The sequence below is a fragment of the Cavia porcellus genome, unplaced genomic scaffold, assembly GCF_034190915.1.
Source record: "Cavia porcellus strain 051 isolate PalLab524CR breed Dunkin Hartley unplaced genomic scaffold, mCavPor4.1 scaffold_1, whole genome shotgun sequence".
Lineage (NCBI taxonomy): Eukaryota > Metazoa > Chordata > Mammalia > Rodentia > Caviidae > Cavia > Cavia porcellus.
Window position 1 is genome coordinate 198,972,777 of NW_026947484.1, and position 25,207 is coordinate 198,997,983.

At 54.6% G+C, this 25,207-nt stretch overlaps 1 protein-coding gene across 2 annotated transcripts in view; it reads left to right on the top strand.

The window, feature by feature from the left end:
- Nek6 (NIMA related kinase 6) overlaps window positions 1-25,207 on the top strand; it is a 66,664-nt gene that overhangs the window by 15,562 nt on the left and 25,895 nt on the right. The window contains exons 1-2 of one of the 2 annotated variants that reach the window (XM_063227292.1): window positions 13,386-13,405; window positions 21,272-21,390. In XM_063227292.1, coding sequence (XP_063083362.1) covers window positions 21,301-21,390 — 90 coding nt within the window. In that variant the 5' untranslated portion in view covers window positions 13,386-13,405; window positions 21,272-21,300. Of the gene's footprint in view, window positions 1-13,385; window positions 13,406-21,271; window positions 21,391-25,207 lie in introns of those variants that run through there. The other variant, XM_003470638.5, reaches the window with a different exon arrangement.

A 25,207-nucleotide genomic window follows, 5' to 3' on the forward strand; every position in this document is an offset into this window, starting at 1 on the left:
CTTCTTGCTTCTCCAACACCACAGCCTCCAATGTCACAGCTTTGAGTTGTCCGTGACTCCTGAACACAGTCTAGACACCCCTGCTCTGAGCCCTCTGTCCCTCCATGCTCCCCTCCATAGATATGCTCCTCCCTATATCCTAAGACCCATTTTCGAGGTTCCCCACCCTGATCTGGCACAGTGTCGCACACCTGGCCTAGCTCAGCTCTAGGGACAGAGAGGCTGTGTCCAAAGCCCCAGCCTTTCAAGGGCAAATAGGGTGGCTGGCTGGCTGGAACCCACCCCGTGTAGCAAAACAACGTGACTCACGTGCCTGTTATACCCACAACGGCCAATTCTTTGTGTTTGTTTGTTTTGCTTTTCAAGACAAGGTCTTACTATGTGGTTCACACTGCCTTCAAACTCGGCATAGCCCAGGCTGGCCTCCAGCTTGCACTAATCCTTATCCCTCAGCCTCCTGAGTGCTGGGATAGCAGGTGTGCACCACCACACCCAGCTGGTAGCTGATTCTTTAGAGGACAGTAGATGCTTGTTCCAGGAGGTGATGAGCATTTGGAGGGTTTGGGGCAGGAATGTGGCCCATGAAGGCTGGGGGTGGAGAGTGCTGCAGACCATGTCAGGATAGCAGGGATTGGGGTAGCCTGCAGAGAGCCTGGAGGGACCTGGGTCAGCTGTCTGGGTACCTGCCTGGGAAGCCCTCAGTTGGAAGAGGGAGTGGAGGAAGAGTTGGGCTGCAGGTTAGGAAGACTGTTGTTTCCCTGTGGCCTTAACTGCTTCGAGTGGCCTGGAGAGGCAGATGAGGTATGAGACCAGCCTCCGTCTCCCAGTGGGTCTGTTGGTGATCAGAGCCAGGATACATGGAGTCATCCAGCCAGAATTTGCTCCTTACTCTTGTTGGTCCATTCATTATCCTAGGATCATTCTGCCTCCCAGTCAGGCCCAGGTGCAGGCCTCAGCCCAGGTGGTAGGATATGACAGAGCCTCTGGAGGTGGGCAGGATCCCATTCCCTGTGTTACCATCCCTCCTGCCCTCCCCATAGGAACGAGCAAGGGCTCATGGGAAATGCTGCCTGCACAAGCCCAGCTGCCAGCCAGCCCATCCTTGGGGCACCGTCCACCCACCACTGTGCCCCGCTGAATGTGTCCCTGTGACCCCACTCCCAACACAAACAACACCCACCCGCGGGAATTAAAGCTCACCGAGTCTCCTCAGACTGCTGGAGACCAGCATGTTAATAAGGAGAAAGCCGGCATCAGTGCAGTGACCATGCAGGGCTCCCTAGGAAGCGCGGAGGAACCGGGGCTTGTGTAGATTAATGAGTTGGCGCACAGAGCGGGCATCCCTGTGCTCCATGGCAGGCGACCTGAACGGCCCACCCTGGGCTCATACCCTCCCATTAACTGCTGTCAAAACAACCTCTCTGACAAGGAAGAGAAAGAGGCACAGAAACCCAGATTTGGGGAAAGTAACATATCCCTGCCACTTTGTTTCCCCCTCGCTGCAGAGCTTTACATATTTTATCATTGATTCTCACATTGTCCCCAGCAAGTTCGTACTCATCGGCCTTGTTTTTCGCAGGAAAGCTGTGAGAGAGGCTGAGGGTGCTGGGTGAGGGGCCTCCCACCCAGTACCAGGCAGGGAAGGGGGCGGATGGCACCAGGCCCCAGACACTGCAGGCCACCGATGCCTCCCGCTGCTTTGGGATTTCTTTCCGCCCGCACCACCCACTCCAAGCCTCTTTCCATCCCAGCCCCAGGAGCACATTCCTAAAACCCCTGCCTGACCACATTGTCCCTGTCTCACTGACCTCTGAGGCTTCCAGATAAAGCAGCCACTCTGGGCTGAGCACCTAAGGCCTCCTGACCCCAATCCCAGGTGCCACTGTTTCCCACAGCACTGTTTCAGGTACCTGGGCCCCATGCACATGGTGGCCTCCTGTTTCACCAGGTGGGTTCATTCCTGCTGATGCTAGACAGGACGGTTCAAGCTGTTCGAAAGCCTTGCTGTGTGACCTTTGGTAAGTTGCGGTGCCTCTCTAAGTTGTGGGTTCATTTTATTTATTTATTTTTTATTTTAAAGAAGCAAGACAGAAAAAAGGATAGAAATAATACAGAGTTTTTTTAAAAAGAGCAGTAAGAAATCCACACTAGTTAATATATTGCCATTGGTTCATTTTAAAAATGGCTGTTCAAAGGTGAGGACCAGCTGGTGGGTGCTCTAAGAAGTAGTAACAGTGAGAGAAGATGTTTTTAAAGGGTGGCTGCTATTTCTATATCAATAACCACATACTGTTAAGAGAACTGGTGTTTGTGGAGGAGGTGCTGGGTAGGGGGGCTGGACTGAGCCACTTCCCCTCTGAACGTATGGGGGACAACAGGAGGCCCAGGGACGTGTAAGAGGCCTGAACTGCTAGGGACTCCGAAGCCCTCTTGATTATCATGGGGTTCATTGTCACTTCGAGATTTTTCTTCTTTGTCCCTCTCATGCTTAGGCTGACTCCATGGTTCCCGTGGCTTACCTACCCCATAAGCAGGTGCAGAGAGGCATAGTCTGTGAGGCTGAGCCACTCCCCACTGAATCCTCCTTTGGGGGGCTGATTCCAGAGCCTTCACACTGAGCTACACCCCCAGCCCCACTCCTTCTCTTTTGAAACCCGGTCTTACTAAGTTACCCAGGCGAGGCTTGAACTTGGACTCCCCTGCCTCAGCCTCTCAGAGTACTGGAATTACAGACATGCATCACCATGCCCAGCCCCCTCTGTCCTTTTCTTGGTTTTGGCTGCCCCATCTGTGCAGCGGAAGAATGGGAGAGCCCCATTTCTCTTGTTGAGTCTGCCAGGCAGTTTGTTGCACAACCTAAGTGAATTGTGAGGCCAGAGCCCCGTTCGTGCCTCCTGAACGGCTCCTGGGCTTTACTTCCGTCTGAGTGTTGCTGTTCTCTGAAGTGACTGAGTCTGACTGCTTCTGTGTCCATTGTTACCTCCTTTCCCTACCTATCTGTTCCTGTGTCCCAGCCTCTCAGACAGGGCCTGGCTCTTTGAGCCTCTCAGTAAATGCTTGACAATTGGTGGTGGAAGCAAGTAACCCGTTTGCTCAGAAAGCACACTGAGGCCCACAGGGGATAGGAGAGGTCTGTCACTCAGCTGTGCCTCAGGGCCAGGGTTTGTGCTCCGGCTGATCCAGGGTCAGCAAGGACCCTTCCCACTGCCCAGTGCCAAGCTTGGAATCCAGGTGCACCAGACTGTGTCTCTGCAGATTCACGCTGCCCAGAGAAACTTCTAGTCCACGCCTGTGGCTTTGGAGCAACTCAGAAAAAGTGTCCTGTGACTGCTCCAGGAATCTGGGCACTTAGCCCAGAAAAGAGTGTGTTTCCTGGCTCCCTGAGAATGGGGCCCACCCTGCCCCTGCCTGGGCGTGCGGAGCAGGAGGGAAGCGAGCCAGGCTCCAGGCCTGGGAGGTGACCAACTGCCTCAGACCTTATCATCTGAGGCTGTCCCGGCCTGGCCATCAGCCTGAGCCCTCTTGTCCCGAGCGTCAGGAGCACCCCAAGCTGGGGACAGAGCTGTGGAGTTACCAGAAAGGAAAGCTCGAGGCACATCTCCCAGCTCGCTGTGGGGCAGATGTGGGAGGTGTGACCTTCTCGGAACTCAGGGCCACCGTCATCCTGTGGGTCATGGGGCCATCAAGGCCACATGTTTCAGAAGCTCCTCCCAAGCACCAGGCATCTGGCCTCTCGTTCTGTGGCCAGGCATGGGTTTATGAGGTGACTTTGAAGAGAGCCGGAGTCACCGGCCCATCATGTCTGCACATTTCGTACTTTCACAGTTTGCTTTGCTTTTCATGAGAAAGGCTAGTGTTTCTGCTCCCTGTCTGCATTTTGCTTTTCCTCTTTTTCCCTTAGCCAGGGGCTGCCTGCTTTATTCATGGCCTGAGAAGTCTCCTCCCCTGGCCTGGGAGGGGGATCAGCCATACTGTAGAGGGGTTCACCAGAATGACCCCTGTGCTCGCTGAAGTATGCCCATCACGTTTCTAAGATGACCTGCGGCACAGCTTCTTTGTGCTCATAGGAGAGCGGAGGAGGCCAGGCTGCCATCCTCAGCCAGGATGGAAGAAATCACCAAGCGCAGTGGCTTGAGTTCACTGGGGTCTCCAGGATGAGGCCGGGGCTGACATTAGCTTCCCTCTAATGGCTAGTGTCCTATCTCCTAGGAAAGATGGTGACATGACATGGAAATTTTATTTTAGATGCCAAAGAAAAGATTGCCAGCCTTATGTCTGTCTTCGGAGTTTGGGGAAAGCCTTGCAGGCCTATGAGGCCTCCCAGCAGAAAGTCAGTTGCTCATGGTTCTGGAGAGCATGGGCCTGGAACCAGGGTGTTGCAAGTCTGTTCTGGTGGTTTCGAGGGAGAATTTGTTCCATGCCTCTCCCTAGTTCCTGGTGGCTGCCCCAATCCTTGGCATTCAGCTCCTGCCTCTGTCATGACGTGGTGTTCTTGCAAAGACACTTGTCATCCCAGTCATCCTACCTGACCTCAGCTTGGTACCTGCAGAAACCCCGTGTATGCTCCCCACTGTGGAGGCTATGTCCAGATAGCCAGGTTGTAAACGGAACATTTTGTAATTCAAAATGCACTGAGGTCAGGGATTTAGCTCAGTGGCATAAGCGCCTGCCTGACAAGCATGAGGTTGTGAGTTCGATCCCCTATAGCAAAAAAAAAAAAAAAAAAAAAAAAAGAACTGGCTGCGCTAACAGATCAGACACTCTGGTGATCAGTCCAGCATACTGTAGTGTTGTTATCATGTGACCAGTGTCGTGAGAATATCATTCTTCTCTCAGCGAGCCTGGGAAAAGAGCAAACTTCTCAGTGTCATTTCTATAGGATGCTTAGCACTTTTGCACCAATGTGAGGTCAGAAAATCCGAAGGCGGAAACTGTCTGGATTTCCAAGTAAGGTCACATCCTCAGGTTGCAGGTAGACGAGTTTGACACCATTCAATCAGCACAGGGTAAGAAAGCCGGGCTTGCGTGTGCAGAGAGCCAGTTAATGGAAGAGATGGACATAAGGCAGGAGCAGGTCACATGACCCCACTCAATAGCCAGGGGCTCAGGGAAGACGAGGGCTACTGGCTCAAGGGCCCATGCATCCCGGGCACAATCGTGTGCTGTAATGTGGGTGCTAAGGACAGGTGGGTGAGATCAGTGCAGGCCTTCAGCCCATCCATCAGCCAGGATGTCTGGGATCTGAGGGCCTCTCTGCTCAGCACAAGCGCCAGCCCTGGCCTGGCTCCCTTGGGCAGGAGAGGGGCCCCACCGGTGTCAGCAGCATGTGGGCAGGAAGGAGAGAATCCAGGCCTTTCTGTTCCCCTAGGAACCCTTATCTATTCTGGCAAAGGCTCTGAGGCTGGTGTTTCCGGGCGAGAGTCCCAGCCCTGACACCTCTTAGCCTGGATGATGTTGAGCAAGGGCCTGGCTGCCGAACACGCACAGTACTCCCTCCTGTGAACCAGGAGTGACTTTTCAGCCTTGGCTGAGTTAGTACAAAGGACCAGGAGGGGAGCAAGAGGTTATGATAATTTTTTATGAATCATTACTGTGTGTGCCTAGCACGTAGTAGGTGCTCAATCTGCAATAAGACAGACTTTGAAGCCTGGATCATAAACCATGTTGCTCTGGAAGGGGATTTTGTTAGCATTTCTTTCTCCTATACTGGCTGGAGACTAGGAGAGGAGCCCTGGATCTTTACTCCGTGCCTGGCTTTGCACATATGCAGGGGGTCCTGGGGCCCTGTTGACCCTGCTCCCTGAGCCTCCTCTCTCTGCAGAACTGAGGCCTCACTGTTATTTGGGCCTCTGTCTTACAATTTACAACCAAGCTTCCTTGGCTCCTGGGCCTTTGCATGTGCGTACCTTTAGCCTGGAGCCCCTGCCCTGTAGGTGCTCCTCTGAGCCCAGCCCACAGCTGCATCCTGTTTCATGGAGACACTGGCTGCCAAAGTCTGTCTCTTGATATGCAAAGCCATGGTCCCAGGGCTGTGGCTCCTGGCTTCTAAAACTCATCTTTAAACCAAGAGCCCCGCAGAGGACAGACTTGCCCCCTGGCTGCCATGACAGCGGTGCCCTGTACGTGTTTGTGATCAAATGAATAAATAATCAAATGACTTTGGGCACTGCAGTTCTCTGCTCTGTGCCTTAGTTTCCTCTTCTTTAACCTGGTGGATTCCATGGGGGCCTTTAGGAGGGGCCCAGGAATGGAAGGAAATGTAGATGGCTGCACGAGAGTTCGTGTGATTATCTGATGTTGACACCACAGTATGGATGAAGCTCGGGAATTTTCTGGTGTTCAGTGTGCAATTCCTAGTTAATCAGTTCCAGGGTCTTTGAAGAGACAGTTCTCTGTGTACCAATCTGACTGCATTTAAGCCAGCCGTGTAGCAGTTGGGGGAGTGGGTCTTCCCTTCCCCAGCCACCCCCCGCAGGTTTCTCCTCACACTTGGACAGGGTAGAACATGTGCCCCAGTGGGCCCTGCCCCTAGAATTCTGCATTTGCAGGTCTGATGAGAGCGCCTCTTCATTTCCCAGGCGGCAGCTTCTTCCCGGATTCATCCTCGGCTTTGTCTGCTGAGCTGGCACCAGATTTTAAACCCCTTCCTCTGCTTTCTCCCAGCTATGTTAGTTTGCTCTCTAAGCCTCAGTTTCCTTATCTGCATAATGGAGCTGGTAATGCACCCCTTGTGGGGTGAGCCGGCGGGCCCAGATCCATGGCACTGTGCGTGGCATGATTTCAGGGCTGCTTGCAGCACAAGTTAGCCCTTCCCCCAGAGATTAGAGCGAAGCAGATCAGCAGTCTGTTTGTTTAAACCAAAAATGTCTGTTTTCGGAAGAATTTTGTTTTGGAAGACAAGCCCAGGTTTTGGGTCAGAATCGTATTCTGTCTGGAGTCGCACAGCCAAGCATCCAGGCGTAGTTTAAAAGCTTGGTGACCACCCAAGCCTTTGAGCCCTCCATGCGGATGCTCCAAGGTCAGGCTTTTTGGGAATCCCCTTGCACAGCTGGGCTGCCTGTCGCGTCGGTAGCATCGTTTCTGCAGAACTGGCTCTGTCTGGCTATGAATAGATTTTTTTTCTGTCTCTCTTTCTTGGATGCCTGAATGGCAGTCTCCCTCCTGCGGTCCCAGAGGCCGACCTGATCATGAAACTCCAAAACGGACATCACAGTGGGGTCGTCTGTTCCTGCTTGGATTCTCAGCTCTCAGCAAGGCTCAAAGAGGCAGGTTGATGCCCACCGTGACCCGGGGGGCCTCCTGAGGGGCTCCAGGGCTGTGGTGTATAAAGGCTGCTAAGTGAACCGAAGAAACTAGAGTTCACTGCAAAGACAGCAGGCAGCAGCAGCAGCGAGTCGGGCGAGAATGGTTCAGTCTCTCCAGAAATGGGCTGCCGGCCAACCTGCGGCCTCCATGCCACTGTGCTGGGCCTGTTAGGACAGAATGCTGCTGGGGACCAGCGGCCCTGCAGGCTGGAGGGCCAAGCTGCCTCATGGGTAGGAGCATGGATTCTAGAGCTGTACCACCTAGGTTTGAATCCCAGTTCCACCTGTACCAGGTGACCTGCCTTATGTCCAGTTCCTCCTGCTGTAAACTGCTTCAGGGATTAATAAGTTAATATCACTTTAAGCCCACAGAACACTGCTTGGTGCAGAGTAAATAAATAAGGGTAAACTGAGGCCCAGCGGGGCCAGGGCCTCCTCCGGCTAGTCAGTGGGCAACCAGGGCTGAACTCATGATTCCCAGTCTCGTGGACACTTCCCTCCCCTTCTTCTCCCCCTCAGCCAGACTTTTTCAGCCTTGCCTTTTGCAGAGGAAATCGCGTGACCCTTCAGCCCACAGGAATCCAGACTGCACAGACCGTCTGCAGCCTCTTCGGGCTGGCTGGGGGCCCCTCGCAATGCTATTCAGCCAATCTTTCTTTTCCTTCTCTCTCTTTTAAGCTCTGTGGGGTCCTTCCTTTCCTATCCCTGCAGATAGACAAATTAACCTCTTGGCTGGGAGATTTGAAGGCTTAAGACCCTGCTGTGTGTCCTGGAACCAACCCCCTCTCCCTAGCCCCGTCTGTGAAATAAGAAGGTGGCCCCACCTGCAGCCTGTGATTGCTGCAGGGACAGAGCGGCTGAGAGGTGCTCACACTGAGTAACAGACCCTGGTGACGCATCATTCTAGGAAGAGAGGTGAAACCCCCCAGAAATAGCTCCGTGGCTTCCTGGTTTCTGCTGAGCACCCAGCCGCAGACTTCAGAGACTGCCAGCCTCAGATGTGAAGCCAGCTTTCAGGCTCTTGACACTGCAGGAGGGACTTCCCCACCCTGAGCCTCAGTTTCCTCATCTGGATTGGGAGTCATGCCCTGCTATTCCCCTCTTCCTTCTTGCCCAAGGCCCAGACTCACCTGCTGCACCAGTCCCTGAGCTGGAGCAACAGCTTAGAGACAGGCCACTAGCTTTGTGGGGACACTTGAGCTTCTGGTACAGGTGGAACTGGGATTCAGACCTAGGTCCTGAGTCCTGCTGGGTGCAACAGATGTGAATGAGCCCGTATCTTCTCCCATTGCACAGGCAGAGAGGAGCACTTGGTTTGGCCAGGAAGCCCAGAAGCAGCAGAGCCTCGAGTGCCAGCCTCAGGGGAGCCCAGGGTACAGCCCTTTCAGCCTTTTAATGTGTGCCCAGGGCACAGGAGAAAGACACAAAGCAGACAGGTCATGAGCCCTGACCAAGACCCAGGATGTTGGACCCCATCTTTCTGGGTGGTCTGGCATCATAATGGGGCTGCCTGGCTGGGGATAGTATTCACAGGCAGGTGCCATAGTGAGCCTAGAGTGGAAAAGGGGGGGCACCTTTCTGCCCTCCAGCCAGCCCTGATCACCTCTGAGCCATTTTTTCATCACAGAAACAAACACCATTCCTGCTGTGCCTGCCTTTGTGGGATGTCACGAGCTTCCATAAACTAGCAGGGGCAATAGTCCCTCCGCAGACTGTCAGGACCTGCCCAGCTGGGGAGAATTTGTCATCTGTCACCCCTTGGGGCATTTTTATATCTTTTATTCAGATGCTCAGTGAGTGCTGAATAGGTGAGTGGTAACAGTTATCAGGTATGAAACACCTGCTTACACCAAGCGTTCATTACCCAGAGAAACTTCCAGAAGATACTGTCCTCTTCCCCACCTCTGCATTTGGGTTTGTGCCCATTTTACAGATAAGGAAGCCTTGATTCAAAACTGGAATAACCTACCTAATGTCCCTTAGCCAGTGTCTGAGGAAACTAGGACTCACACCTCCTGTGTCACCTCCTCCCTGGGGAATGTTTAACAAACAGTTCCAGAGAGGATTTGTAAAACCCCAGCTCTGTTGCATCTTCTGGTTTCCACAGTATAAATAATCCTGCCATGGCTCAGTTCAAGCATGTGATATCAGCTTTCTTACAAAATCTATAATTTTTTTAAACTTTTTAACTTTTTGAGATAGGGTCTCACTATATAGTTCAGGCTGATCTTGAATTCACTTTGTAGCCCAGGGTGGCCTTGAAGTGATCCTCCTGCCTCAGCTTCCCAAATATTAGGATTATAGGCATACACCACCACACCCAGCCCTTAAAAATGTTTTGTTTTGTTTTGTTTTGTTTTTTTACACCGGTACTAGGGAATTGAACTCACAACCACACGCTTGCAAGGCAGGCGCTTATGCCGCTGAGCTAAATCCCCAGCCCCTCCTAAAAATGTTTTTGAAAACAGCTTCCTGCCCCAGGAAGACCACAGAGTTAGTGTCCCTGAGCTGCAGCAGCTTAGAGATAGGCCACTGGCTTTGTGGGGACACTTGTGCTCCTGGACAGTCCTCCAGTGCTCCCCACCCGAGGCCCTGAAGCTCCCTGAGGTCACTGTGCCACACAGACTTGGGCAGAAGGATGGGTCTGGTCCACTGTGACTAGAATGTGCAGACCTGCCAGCCCACCGTGTGTGATTCTCCTGCTAGGCCCGGAGCAGAGCCCCGTAAATGCCGGGATATAATGGACAATAAAAGTCACTGGAAAATAGTGACTCTCCTAGGACCACTGTCATTCCTGCTGCGTGCTGCCTGCCGGAACCACGAGCCCTGTGATCATGAGGCACGATCGCCATGTAAATATATAGGGTCTCTTGCCAGCCACAGGCAGGCCAAGATTTATTTTATTGAGTGTGTGGGGGAGGGGACCAGCTTGGGTTCCTCTACCTGGTAACTTTGTAAAATGCTTTGCTGTGACTTCCCAGCCCCTGGGAGGATGAAGCAGGAGCTGGGTGGCCTCTCCTGTCCTCCAGGGGAGGGCTTGGGCGTTGGGCCCAGGTACCTCCTGTCACATCCACAGGGCCAACGACCGGATCCTGGTCTATGAGCCTGGGGTCCCCACAGCTTGCGGATCAGCTGTACTGGGAGCAGTTGGTTTGCAGAGCAGTTGCCAGGAATCTGCTGGCGGTTTATGATCACGCCAGTCACAGTGCTGCAACCCCTGTGTGTACTCAGACCCTGACAGTCCTGGGCCAGTGCTTTACCCGCCTGCTCTTACACAGTCTTGCCCCAGCCCGTACCACGGGGGGCCTCCTGTTTCCCAGGGCCCTGTGTGTACAGAGGAGGGAGCTGCAGAGAGCCACCGGCCCGTCTTCCCCTCTTGTAGCGGGACAGAGGCAGCACAGAGTTTGAACTCGGTGCGCAGACCCAGCCTCTGCTGGGTTGGCTGTGGGCCTACTCCTTGGTGACCCACAGTCCCCCATGTGCTGTCTCTCGGAAGCCCCCTTGATTGCCCTGCGCCACACAGTTGAGCACTTCGATCTCCATTTGCTTCTCCTCTGCGGGCAGGAGCCTGTCTGCACTATAGAGGTGTCCCAGTGAGGACCCGGCATGTGTGCTTATCCAGCCCCTGCCTCTCTCTGACCCCAGCAAGTCACGTGGCTCCTCAGAGCCTCTATCTGCTCATCTGTCCAATGGGTGCCCTGTCTACTTTGCAGGATTCATTTGGGAGCACACACTGTCAATGTCCTGGGAGGATATGGCCTGGCATCAGTCACCTAGGGATGCTCTGTGGGTGACTACACTCCCCATACACGCACCACCTGCCTGGCCCTGTGTCTGGGAGCTCAGGAGCTACCTGAGACCTGGCATGGCCAGGCTTAGTGTGAATGGAGAGGGTAGTGCATGGGGGCTGAGGCCTCAAAAGAGCAACGTCCCAAGGCCGGAGAACAAATCTTCCCAACAGTTCCAGTGCCAGAAGGTTTGGTTTTTCTTTCAGAAATGAACACATGATGGGATACCAGATTCCTAGGCTCAGTAAAGGAAGCCCAGTAAGATACAAATCCCCTGTCAACCTCATAAAATGTGTCAGCCCAAGGGCTCTCCCAGCAGTGGAGCCCCACCCACCTATGTTGTGTTTGGGGAAACTAAGACCTAGAGGTAGGTTGTGGCTTTCCTGAGGTCCCTGAGTATCTAAGTCATGTGAGTTCCTGGCCACCAGTCCACACATGCGATGGCTCAGAGCAGAAACCATTCTGGAGAGTTAACAGTGGCTGCGTATGTCCCAGGCCTGACTCAAGTCCAGTGAAGATCCGGTCAGGAGGGTGATACAGGAAGTAGCTTCAGAAGCTCTAATTATGTGCTGACCGTGTGACCCCATGAGCATGGCAGGGCTGGGCAGAGGAGACAGTGTCACCCAGACACAGTGTGCCATGCTCAGCCATGTGGAGACAAGGCTGGGGCTTAGTGTGCTTCTCAGGACCCCCACCCTGGCCCTTCTGGAACTTCCTCTGGAAATTGAGGCTGGTGATGCCCACCTGCCAGGGTCATGGAAGATGCAGGTGTGTGGCCACTACATCCTGGGGGTGAGCCTGGGCCTTGAGTCCAGTCCCTGAGAACTCATAGATGGCCAGCCTGGGCACCTGACATGTGCCCAGCAGTTGGCCCCAGCTGGCTGCAGGAAAGGTGTGCTGGCCCGTGGCTGAGCCCCATTGCTGGGGTCTGGCTCTGTATCCTCTGGGAGCCTCAGTTGCTGTGTGCCCATGCCAGCCCCTGCAAATGAGGTGGGAGACAGCTGGTGTGGAGTGGGGGTGGCTCTAGTTCTGAAGGAGGAGGCAGATGTGCCCCAGGGAGCCCTCTCAGGAGCCTGTCACTATCTGGCCACCATGCCTTTGAGCCCACTGTGACCCTGCCCTAACCCTCTTCCCTTCAGGCCAATCCAGCCAGCCATCCAGGCTGCCTCAGACTGCCCCGTAAGGAGCCGTCTGTGAAAAGGGCCTCTAGCCCTTTTGCTAGAGTCCTCATGTGCTCTTCTCTGGCTGCAGGCGTCTGTCTGGGGTTCTGTCCTATGGACATCATAATGGCTGGCCTTCATCTGTGGCATCCTGGAGTCCAGTCCAGGTGCTGCTGGGAGGCGGAAGCATTCAGAGTCCTCAGTCCCTGGGCCCGTGGAGCAAAGGTGTGACCTCAAAGCAGATATAATAAGAATCAAGCGGTGACCTGTTGATTACGTGTCTGTTAGGTGCTGGGCCAGAGCTAAGCACTTCGACCCTTATAATGTTGCTGAAATCTCCAGCAGCCTGAGGCACTAGGTACTGTTTTGCCCATGAGGATACCAGGCACACACTGGGGGATGCAAAATCAGGAGCCCAACCCAGGATGCTGCCTGGCAAGCTCTCATCACCGTGCATGGCAGACATGCTGCCCCTACTGCAATGAGGGAACAGCAAGGGCTGTGTGTTTGTAGCTTCTTAGCATGTGCTGACCCCAGTGGAGGCAGGTGGGAATGGGGCACAGGAGAAAGGACAAACCCCTGTTCCTCCCAGAGCCCAGGCTGGCTTCTCCCAGTTTCTAATTGCCTGGTGACAGGTGGGGAGGCCAGCAACCTTCAGGGTCCCCTCCCTAAGCCGTGCGGGTACGGTGTTAAGGGAACTCCTCTCTGGGCAGTCCTGACCCTCCCCTTATGGTTCTGGGCAATCTTGTGTCCTCCTGCCTCACTTTCCTTATGGGTCAAATAGGAGAGCAGGACTCTGTTTCCACTCTGAGTTGTGCCAGCTCCAAGGCCACCTGGTGGTCACTGCCATCTGCTTAGGGTTCCTGGTGAGCTGTAGGCTCCAGGACAGCCCTGACAAACTCCATTCACCGTGGAGGTGGCAGTGGGGCTATTTTTAGAACAGCATGTAGCAGGGGAGTTTCCTTGCGGTGTCATCTGGGGACTGGAGTGTCAGAAAGGGGAAGTCCCCGTGCACAGGCTGGGTGGCCCTTGTCCTTCCCCTGTCTTGGCAAAGACACCACTTGGGTCCCTGGAGGTCCCTGGCACCAAACTCACACTGTCAACCCAAGCCCAGCAGAGAGCTTCCCGGAGCTGCCCAGCACCACAGTGGAAGGTATGCAGCTTCCGGCAGCCTCCTGCTTGGGGAGCGCCTTGCCCTTTTCCGCTGCTTGTGCCCCACGGGAGCAAGAGACAAGGGGAGCCAGGCCTGAGAGACCTCCAGGGATTGGACCTGGCTGCCTCTCTGCCACCTGCTGCTTGCTTCACCAGCTGCCCAGCAGGGGCAGCCAGCGAGGGCACAGCACAGTCAGCCGTGTGGGACCTTTGCTACTGTTGGCCTGCCAGCAGGTTTCGGGTTGAGTGATGCCAGGTTAGGCCACAGCTTCCGAGGTGAAGAAGGCAGCAGAAAGTGCAACTCTCCTCCTGGGGTCCCGAGCCCCTTCCTGCAGCAGGGAGGGGGAGTCCAGGGAGGCCACGATTGTCCTGGCAGGGAGCCACTGGGACCCACGGCAAGCGGGTGACAAACACTGCTGCCCGCCAGCCGCCTCCGGCAGCTCCACAGCTCTCCCTTCTGAGACAGGAGATGGGAGAGGGCTTTCTGCGCTCAGGAATTTCTGCTCTGAGCCAGGTGATGTGATGCACGCCTGTAATCCCAGCATTCGGGATCACTGTGAGTGTGAGGCCAGCCTCAGGTACATAGTGAGACCCTGTCGCAAAACAAAATGAGAACACCCCTCTGCACCCGAAGGGCTGTGGAGATTTATAGGTAGTTCAGTTCTCGGCCTTCAGGAGAATCTCCATATGGAAGGAGAGGAAGGAGGGTGTGAGGCAGAGACGCACGAAGGAGGGTGATAGCAGGGACACACTAACTGGGAAGTCCAGGAAGGTGCCTGCCTGGAGGAGATGCCCAGGTGGCCCTAAAAGAGAAGCAAGGTTTGGCAGGAGGCAGTTCCTCCAGGCAGGCAAAGCAGTGCTCTCGGGGTAGAGCAGGCTCATTTCCAGAAGGGCCAAGCTTGCTGGGGCCATGGGTGCACTGGGGAGTCTGGGGCTCCTGGTAGAAAGAGATCCCAGTTTCCCCCCACAAGTTGGGTTTGGGTTCAGGCTGTGCCATTCACCAGTCACGTGAGCTTGACAAATGGCTAAGTTCTCATCTGTGCAGCGGAAGGGTGTGCTGACAGGAAGCACCCCCAGGTCTCCACAGCACCCCCAGAGCCTGGGGCCAGGCTTGCATCCTGGATCCCCCAGGCAGAATCCCAGGGCTGTCCCTTTAAGTGACACACAAGATGGTTTCCAGCCCTACATTCTTTTTCTTCCAGAATTTGGTTTTATTACCCAAGAAGAGGAAGTGAAATGTGATCAGGAACCTTCTCAATTTTAGAAAAGGTCCTGGGGCTCTGCACAGCGTGGTGTGGTTTGTTTTCTAATCTCTGGGTGACTTGTGTGATCTGGGACCAGGGCATTCTGAGGTTTCTTGGGTTTCAGGGGGCTGGGAGGAGCCCCTCCACCTCCTGGATAGTGTGTAACCGACCAGCTCTCACTAAGTCTTGTTGTGCCAGCCCTGGGTGAGGCCCTGGAGGTCTAGAGGTGACTACTGTTATCAGTCCCTGGTCTTAAAGGCCAGTATCAGAGGCGGACTCAATGACAAAAGAAGCAGTTTGTGCCTCATTTTAGGGAAAAGCTGGTGTAGACACCGTCACCAGGCCTGGGGCATCTGGCCATCCCTTCTCTCTATAGTCAAGGACATCGAGGCTTGGGGAGGGGATGGGACTATCCGAAGGCCCCACCAGAACTAAGTAGGGCTTGAGACCTGATCCCCACAATGCATGAAACTTTGCTGGTATGACAGGCAGAGATGGGTCTGGCAGACTGAGGCAGTGCACAAAAAGGACTGGAAGGACTGGGGTGCACGAGGCCCTCCTCTGGGGAACTTGGGGGGGGGATGCAGAGTAGTACCAGCCAGGTAGAACTCGAGGTGTGAGTGGCTGCTGCTCTGAGCTTCGGTGGGGAGCCTTCCGTATTAGGAAGATCTCCATGATGGGCCAGAGGCGGAGCCAGACAGGAGTGTGGGGCAGCAGGTACTTCAGGGAGTGGACACATTGGGAGAAGAATCAGCAGCACTGCATGAAGACCAGGCATGGCTGTGTGGGACACGGGAGTCACGTCATGCCTGTGTTCCTGCCGGGTCCTTCAGCTGACAGAGGTGCCCTGTCACTGGGGTCACAGGAGAAGAGATGGGGGCCCAGGGAAGAGTAGGCAGAGCTCTGGTTCAGGCAGCTTGAGCTTGTATGCCTGTGGCTGTTGGTAACTGAGGTTTGGAGAGGAAGTTAGGGGTGGTCAGTGGATGAGGAGAGCTGAACGGAAGGAAAAATGGGGTGGGGTGGCCTGGGAGGCAGCCAGCCAGCTCCAGGTCCTACATGCCCACCTGGGTGTGCCGGCTGCTCTGGGGAAAGGGGACAGTTAGGAACCACTGCACTGTCCTTTCTGGGTATGGCTTCTGGTCAGGGCTGCACCTTACAGAAACCAGGCTCTCTGCTGTGTGTGTCCCCTTGGGGTGTTGAGGGGGAGGAGTACAGGACCATTCCGGAAACCAGACACCATCTGTGGCTCATCCCATCAGCTTGACAGGCCCCCACAACTCTGGCCAGATAGCAGGCTGTTTCCTGTCAAGTGATGCCTGGGTAACGTCTGGTTATCCCAAGACCAGAAGAGAAGGGACACCGTGGGTAGGGAAGGGCACAGCAGCATGAGCCACCTCTCTGGGCAGAATTCACCCACCTATCTGTACACCCACCCATCCATCCACCCATCTATCCATCCATCCATCCTTCATCTATCCACCCACCCATCCATCCATCCATCCATCTTGTACATTCATTCACAAGCTACTATGATAGTGTAAATGGACCAAGGCAGACTTGACTTCAAGCCTCAGTTCTGCCTGTCACCTGCTTTGTGACTTCTGGCCCATCATGTACTTTGGTTTCCTCCCTTGCTGTGGAGTAGTGTGAGGGCAGCCCGCTGGGGTGTCAGCAGGGTGCATGCCTGGCACAAGCATAGTTCATACCCTTATTATCAGATGCCCCACAGCCGGTCCACATAGGTGGGACCTTCACCTCAAAGGGTATGTTAGGCCTCTTTGGTCCGCTGAGTTTCTCTAGTTCTCTGGCATGCCCACCTGCGCAGCAGGGCAGTGGACACTACCTCCATGTGGACTGGGGCAAGTCACAGTTCTCCTTGGAGAACTTCATTCTCCAGAGAGACCCAGATTTCCCAGGAGATGTGAAATCCCTGCGGGTGTCAGCTGATACTAACACTGGGCTGTGGCCAGGCACGTGAGCAGCGGCATCTCCGTGGTGGGCCCCAGATCTTCAGCTCTGTGGCGCTTGTGTTCAAGGTGGGCGATTCACCGGGGCAGGAAAGAAAACCAGGGTGCTGAGTGTGCAGCGTCTCATGGAGGAGAGATAAGCTGGGGGCTAAGCCAGGGCCTTTCTCAGAGACACTGCATAGAGGGCAGCGTCTGGCCACAGCTATCTCCACCCACCTTGAGGGCAGCATGATGTCCTGGGCTCACAGCCTATGGACATCACTGGCACCGCCACAGGGACATGCACCCACACGCCCTTGCACACTTAGGCCTTCACACCTGCTCCAGGCAGGTCCTTGGCTGGAGAGCCCTCCTGTGTCCTGTGTCATCTTTCACAGGGAGGGCCTAAAGAGCGTCACCCTCCATGAGGGGTGCTGTTTAGTGGGAGGCAAAGGCAGAGTGTCCCCCTAGACGAAGTTTCTAGAATTTGGGAGGCCAGTGTCCAGCAACCGTCTTGGTTGGAAGAGTACTTGGAACCTCTGAGCCCTGGCCAGTGCAGCAGCCCGACCCTTTCAGGAGTTGCACTAAGCCTCCATGGCTCCCTAGCAAGGTGTATTCGGGGGCTTTGCAGAGTGGCCACAGCCTGGGCAGCAGTGGTCTGCACTCTTCCAGCTCTTCCTTGGCACTCCCCCACTGCTCTGTCCCTTTTTGAGCCTCAGTTTCCGTGACTGTCACGTGGAGGCGATCGCTTCTCCCCCGCTTGGTCAGGGTTAGCACAAACAGTGCCGTGGGCACCATAGCCCCCAGGCTCTTCTCTTACTGTTACAAGGTTGATCTTATGATGAGACCCATTTTCTTGATCAGGAGACAAGCTCTGTGTGCTTAGATGGAATTGGACTTTAGCAGAGGCTGGCCAGCCTTTGTACCCAGGCAGTCTGACTCTAGAGCTGGTTTCTTAAGCTCCCGCTGCTCCTGGTCCCATCCTGGGTTCCCAGGAGTGTGACATGGCAGCCTATTCTTACGATATGCACCAAAGCAGGGAACGTGGGCTGGGAAGCCGAGCTGTACACCCGCAGCGCCTTGGGGTGCAGGGCCCTGGCTCCAAACTGAAGAAAGGCCCTCTTTGAGGTGGTATTCAGTGCGGCCTGTGGCTCTGGGTCTTGCATTCCAGGGAGTTTTGGCCCCTGATTTGGGCTTGGCAGCCACTGCCTCATTGTTCTGCAACTTGGCAGGAGCCCCGGGATCCGGGGACAGGCGGCTCCCTGTGTTACCCGGAGGTGCCTGCGCGCATGTGCTGTGACTCATCTCTCTGCTCCCCAGGCCTTATCTCTCCGAGTGCCCTTGTGGTCTTTCCAAATTTGAGCCCCTAAGGAGGGGTTTCTGATAGCAGTGTTTGGTGTAAGGGACTTGGGTTTCTGCTGGGGTGAAACAAACAAAGTGCAAATTCCCTATGCTCCAATACCCTCTGAAGGGTCCAAGAGGCAGCAGAACGCTTGGAGTGAGAAGAGTCCTTGGGGTCAGCAAGGTCTGGGTCTGAGTCCCCCTGCAGTTTCCCAGCCCAATGGTGTTGAACCTCCTCAGCTTTCCTGCCTGTAAAATGCGTCTGTGAACAGCCCTGAGGATGAGTAGGAAGGACGTGGCTACCCAGAGGGGCCAAAGAACCTGCTTGTCTTTCCTGCCTCCTTTCCCTGGGAATGGCCCACTCTGGAGCTTGATGGGCAGGGAGCTGCTATTCCTGGACAGAGCCCTTCCTCCCGCTCGCCTTCAGCATAGTACAGCAGGTACCATTTGGTTCCGCACAGTAGCTTCCCAGAGCCCAGGGGTTGACAGCAAATGTCGTGTGGTGTGGAGGGCAAGGTCTCTGGAGGCTCCTATCCATGGGGGCTCCTTGCAGGCCCCTGCCTTGGCATCAGTGTGCCCCATTTCTGCATGGAGAGAGGACTTATTGCCCAGGGAGCCAACTGAACAGGAAGGTGACAGGTGATGCAGGAGTGCAGCATAGTGGCTCCAGATGAGATGTGAGTTCAAGTCCTGGGGCTTTAGTGCAGTTAGGGGTCGGGGGGAGCATTCGCCAACAGAGTCAAAGCTCAGGATTAATACCCAGCATGGCGTAAAAGAAGGTGTGAGTCCTGGCCCTGCAACCTGGAATCCGTGTCCCACCAGGCAAGCTTTAACCTCCTGTACCTCCATTTCCTCAGCTACAAAACAGGCCAGTAACAGACCCTGTCTCTCGGGGTGTCAAGGCTCTTGGGATGAAGTATCCGGAGCAGGGCCCAGCACCATCAGGGCTCAGTGCTACTTCTTCACTGTTGTTGTCATGATCATTGCTGTTTCTGGGGTGGCTGGTCTCTTGTGGTGGCCCTGGTGAGCTCCTGAGAGTGCAGCTGTCGGAGGGCACTGTCACTACCGGATGATGCTTGCAAACACCTGCCAGGCTTCCTGGGGGTAGGGGTCTGCCAAAGTCCCAGCAGGCAGATTGGGCAGAGAGTCAAGCCCAGGCCCACCCAGCCCGAAGCCCTTGGGACTGAGGCCGAGTGAGGGAAGGGTGGATGCTGTTCGCTTCCAGCCCATGGGAAGCCCAGGGCAGGAGGGCCGGGCCAGCTGAGTGATCACGTGGCCAAGTGGTGTGGGCCATTCCTGGAGCCTTCTTAGATAGAGACAGAACCTTCTCCCCAAGACAGTGCTCCATCTTTTCCCCAGAGGCCTCCCTAAGGGCAGAGGACGGTGAACGTGTCACCCTGAGGGGTCTGGGGGTGCAGCCTACAGCAGCTGCTGAGCCCGCAGGAGTCCCAGGTTTCATCTTCAAATTCATGCGCATTTTACATTCTGTTCCAGCTCCTACCCAGGTTTGTTGTCACATACTTCCCCACCCCCCAGAGTCACAGCAGTGCCTGAGGTCCATGCTCCATGTTTATCTGTTTACCCTGGGGCTTTGTGTACCCCTGCTCCTGTGCCGTGTCACCCTGGGGGTGTGCACTCCTCTGCGGGCTCAGCCAGATGGTGGGAAGATGCTAAGGGTGCCTGGGCCCATCTGCTTCGAGGGCTTGGCAGGGAGAGCTTGGGCCTGGTGGGAGACAGACTTGCAGGTGGCAGAGACATGGGTGTGGGGACATGTGAGGCCCTCGAAGGGTAAGCACACCCCATGATGCCTACTACATGATGCCATTTGGAGACTGCTCTGCAGATACAGAGCCCAGGCATCTGCCAGAGTGTCTGTGCCCAGCAAGAAGAACCATGCCCAAAGGTGTGTCTACACTGGCCAGCATCATAGGCAGGAGGCAAGCCCTGCACTGCAGATGGCCAGCCATGGTCCTCAGTGTCCCCGAGTCGGGTGCTTCTGCCATCAGTGCTGTCCTCTGGTACCTCCTGCCTGCTGTGTTGTGTCCGGAAAAGTTTTACCCCAATCAGCAGTGGGGTGTGGAAGGGGTCTTGCCAAGGGCACAGAAAGAATGATGCTGGATGCAAGTTATCGGGGTCTGGGAAGCCCAAAGGTCCGGCTCAGCGGGTGACTCAGGCTGTTTGGTGGCCATCCTTTGACACTCAGGAGAACTCAGAGTCATCAGGGACAAACTGCAGTGGGAGAGGTGATCTTCATCTAGCAGGCCTGTGACTCACAGGGCCCGGGGGTGGGATTGCTGGGGTGTGGATGAGCAGGCAATGGCCTGGTCTCGGGGGACCTGTGCCAGCATGGTGTGGTTTGGGGCCCCCCAGAGCTCACATGTGGGAGTGTGCATGGGGTAGCAAAGTGAAAGGTTATCGGGGCTTGAAGAGGTGGAGCCCTGTGAGGTCCTTTGTCCCTGGGGATGTCCTCTGATGGGATTAAGGTGGCTCTAGGGGACTGAGTTAGTTCTCAAGGGATTGAGTTACTGTAAAAGCCCTGCTCTGACCCCCAGATTGTTCTCTGGTTTCCTGTCTAGCCACGTGGTTTCCCTTTCACATGTGTCATTGTACCATCCTGCACCATAGGTGCCCACAAGGGTTGAGCCCATCCGGCACCAGGCCCTAGAACCCCCAGAAGGGAGCTGAATAACCTCTTTTCTTTAAAAAGCCGGCCCAGTGTAATGGTGGATGCATGTAATCCCAGTGCCGTGGAGGCTGAGGCAGGAGGATCACAAGTTCAAGCCCAGCCTGGGTAACTTTAACAAGACCCTGCTTAAAATTTTTAAAAAGTGGGGCTGGGGATGTAGCTCCATGCAAAAGGCCTAGATTCAATCCCTAGTATGAAGGAAGTCAGGCAGGCAGGCAGGCTGGCTGACCTCCTGCCTCAGGTGTCTTGTTATCTTGTTACAGGAAGAGGAAACAGACTAACGCAGATGATCTCTTAAGTTGGGTTCTCCAGAAGTCGACCTGGAGCCAAAGCTCCTCGGGCAGAGATTCATTAGGGCTGGGTTCCAGGAGCCCCAAGAAGGAGCGGGAAGGAACAGGAAGAGGCCAGGAAGAGGCTGGGCCGGGCGGCCATTTCTGACCCTGTGAGGCTCCCTGCAGTGGGGGTCACACTCACCTAGGCGGAGGCCTGGCTTCCGTGTGCACCCCTCAGGCATTAGGTGACTGGGGAGCTCCCCTTCCTGGGACTTCTGCCCTCCTGGGGTGCAGTTGGGAGTACGTGTCGCAGGGGTCCAGTTCTCGCCCTGTCACTTCTGCCATGGAGAAAGTGACCCATCCTGCTTTCTCTTGCAGCCCAAGCTCTCGTGAGGCTGGCATGCAGGATGGCAGGACAACCCAGCCACATGCCCCACGGAGGGAGCCCGAACAACCTCTGCCACGCCCCGGGGCCTTCGCACCTGCCTGACTCCCAGGTAAGCTTCTGCTGTCCACGCTGCACTCAGAGCCTCCAAGGAGCAAGGCGCCATCCCTGCTGTCTGGTGCGAACCCCTCAGCACCCCAAACAGGACCTCTTCTGGAATACTTCTGGTGATGGGCAGCTCACTACTCAGTGTAGCAAGCCCTTTTATTTAACTCAGCAAGCTCAGAAGAAACAGCTCTGTGCCAGACTCAGCTGTGATGCCGGCTGGCCCAGCCCTGGGCAGTGTTCCCTGAATGGAGCTGCTTTCTCTAGGCGGGATCAGGGCACCTGGCACAGTGAGGGTCACAGGGAATAGGTAGAAAGTTTCTTCTTACGCCTCCTGCTTTGATGTATTATGTCTGGCCCCCCTGGCCTCTTGTCTAGAGCAGCAGCTTCTGGGCACTGGGTTTCCTTGCCCCTTCCTCACCTTCTCGATGGGTTCCTGCGCTCCCGGCAGCCTTGGGGAGCTTTTGTGGTGCTGGCGCTGAGTTTCAGATTCCACGTGCCCCGCTAGCTCCAGCTTTAAGCCTCAGGCTGATGCTGTTGCTTCTGGGAGACTTCCTGTTCCGGCCACATGTGGCGTGAGCCTGCCAGATGGCTGTGGTCACTTCCATGGTGTGCCTGGCTCCAATTCTGTCTCCCGCCTCCTAGATGCAGCCTCATAGGAAAGGTCAGAAACCACCAGAGGAAACCTGGGGGTCCCTGGAGCTCTATCAAGGCACCTGATCCAAAGTAGGGGCCCACAGTGGCTTCCTCAAGGGAGAGGCAGACAAAGGCCGGCAGGGCAGGTGGGACATGTTGGCTGGGGCCGGATCCTTGGGGTCCTGCAGGCAGCCTGGAATGATGGTGAGTTCTTGTCTAGGGCTGACTTTTTATTCTAAGGCCATGAGGCCTGAACCAGGGAAACAAACAGAGTCGACCATATTCCTGAAATGGAAGACTTGTCACAGAAGCTTTTAACTTCCTAGTTCTTACTGAAGGACTTCAGGGTTGCTGTGGACAGTTGTACAGGTTATACACTGCATTCAGGTACCTGGGCAAGGAGGCAGGTGGATCTGAATTGCTTCTTCCGTGCTAATAGTCTCACTGTGAATGTTCCCTGGTCCATGGCTGCATCCGCTTAAGGGAAAGGTGACATATAAGTCCGAGGATACTGCATGGACTCTCCTGCCTGTCCCTGGCTGGGCTGCAGGGCCCATCTCCTAGGGAGACAGACCTGGGCCTCAGAAACAGAGGAGTCCTTCAGGCTCTGTGCAAATAGTAGGAGGCCGCACCTGCCCCAGGGAACCTAGTGATTTGTCATCTAAGTCATTCACTAACAATTGACTCCCTCTTGATTAATCTCCCAGATTCAGCCAGTTGCATTTTGAGCAATTAGGGTTAATTACAGCCTCATTTGGCAGAGGAGAGAGCCCTGTAATTGTGCCACAAGCGTGGGGGTGGTGGGCCACAGTGGCAGCCGTGTCCCTGGCATTTTGCACACGTGTTGGAGTGGGTAATGACACAGTTCAGTGTGATCAGGGCTGATTCCTCAACATTTGGTTGCTCTGGGCAGCACCCCTGGGTGAGCATGCTCTAGGTCCCTCCAGCATCTGGCCAGGTGTATAGAATCAGGCCCTGGGCCATGCGTGTGCTGTGCCCACTCTGGGTTGGGCTGGGAGGGGACAGTCAGAGTTTCTCTCTCCTCTCCTCCTATTGCTTCCTCTCCTTAAACCCCACTTGAGGTTCCAGCCAAATACCCCTCTTGAAAGACAAAGACACCTTGAGTTGCTTTTATGTGGGCCAGTCTGGGCTTCCGCTCAATTCTGTCCCCTCACTGGTCAGGTGATATGAGGTGAATGACCTCCCTAAGCCTCAGTTCCCTCATCTATAAAATGGGATAATCATCACACCTCCCTTATGAGACAGCTGTGAAGATTTAAGTGGGGTGGTAAACTTTAAACAACCAACATGGTGCTGAGCATCACAGGTGTCAAAACAGTATGTCATGAATCTTATTTTTGTATTAAAAAAAAAAAACCAGGGCTGGGGATTTAGCTCAGTGGCACAGTGCCTGCCTGGCAAGAGTAAGGTTATGAGTTTGATTCCCAGTACAAAAAAAAAATCTTTGCGGTATTCACAGTCAGAGATCTCAGAGCTGGGTGATACCCTCAATACAGGAAGACAGTAAACTGCAAATACTCCAGCTGTGGTTTCTGTTAACTCTCTAGGCCCAAAGCTGTTGCTTCTTCACTTCTGGATTGAGAAGACTTTAGCTTGAGAGCATTAACACATGAAAACAGATTTGCTGAATGTGGCACCCTAAGCCTAGCACCCTACACAAATCCTAGCACCCTAAGCAAAACAGGATGTGCCACTTTCAGTGAGGTTTCTAGTGAATGTGTGCATGGAATTGAGAAAGGGGCTTAAAATGCCCAAGCTTCATGATTTGACTGGTTCTCATGGAGCACTCTCATCAGGAATGACCTATAAGGCTTGGTTGACCCCATGGTGAATACATGAATTTCCAAGAAGGGGAAGAGTGTTCTCGCGTGGGAATCCCTGGCTGATGTGTCTTCCATCTGTAAAGTCTTGGAATCCTGCTTGGGACTGGCCATGCTCTGTTCTATTTGGAGAGAGGAGTGGGCTGTATGTGTGCACTGCACAGACCAAACTGTGCAACTCTTCCCAAAGAAATAACTGGTGCTTGCATAAGGTTAGATGACCAAATGTTAGTCACTATTAAATTCAAGAGCATTTGCTAATGGTTCAAACTCAGCAAGTGTTTGTTCCCTTTCCCCTGGGGGCTTTACCTGGTTTCTGGTGCTCGGTCAGGGGCTCGGTCTCCTGGAGGACCCCATGTATACACGGATAAAGATGCTATGCTGAGGTAGCAGCCCCATGAGAGGGTGCTGAGGGTCCTGGAGAATGGGGAAGTGTATCAGTTACCTTCTCATGGCTGGGACACAATACCTCATCCCACAGCGAAGGGAGGAGAGATTTAATGTTGGCTTATGGTTTTGGAGGGGTTGAGTCCATGGTTAGCAGGCTTCAAGGTAGAAACACCGTGCAGAAGGGCATGGTAGAGCAGAACACAGGGGAGGCAGGTCCACAGAGACGCAGCTTCCAAAAGCTGTCCTCCTTACAGGTCCCCTCCTCACAGTACACAGTACACTTTTTTGGAAGAGAAGATTCCAAAAAAGGAAAGAAAACAGTTGTGCACCTCAGAGCTGAAGGCGCAGGGCCAGCCAGGTGAGGTGAGGTGTTCAAACGCTCCAGGCAGGGGAAGGTGGGGCGGGAGGCTGGATCTCTGTGAAAGAGCCCAGTCCACGCTGTGTCATTAGAAATCCAGTCTCAGTGAATGGGGAGTTCACTGTAGGTTTTATTTGACAAATGGGATCATCCTGGGGGAGCCCCTACAGTTTAGGTGAGTTTCAGTTCACCATTGGTATCTTCTGTGCCAAATGGGCAATGGCTTCCTGCTTCTAAGAGAAGGTGGCCCACAGAGGTACTGTTGACTTCCAAACTGGAGTGATGGTGATGCAGGTGGCACTGGCAGCCTGATGCCAGCACTGGTTTCAGTCTCCTCCTGACTCAGAGAAGTGGGAGTCTCATTCAATTTGCAGGGCAGAACACTGAGATAAGTCACCTGCCATTTTCTTTCTTTCTTTCTTTCTTTTTTTGGTACCAGGGCTCAAACTCAGGACCTTAACATGCCAGGCAGTGCTGTGCCACTGAGCTTTCTCCCCAGCACCTTCCATTTTCTACTGAGGGACAGTTAGGATACAGCCCAGGTCCCTGTGTCACTAGGTCGTGGAGAAGAAAGATTGGAACCTGGTTTGAAATTAGCC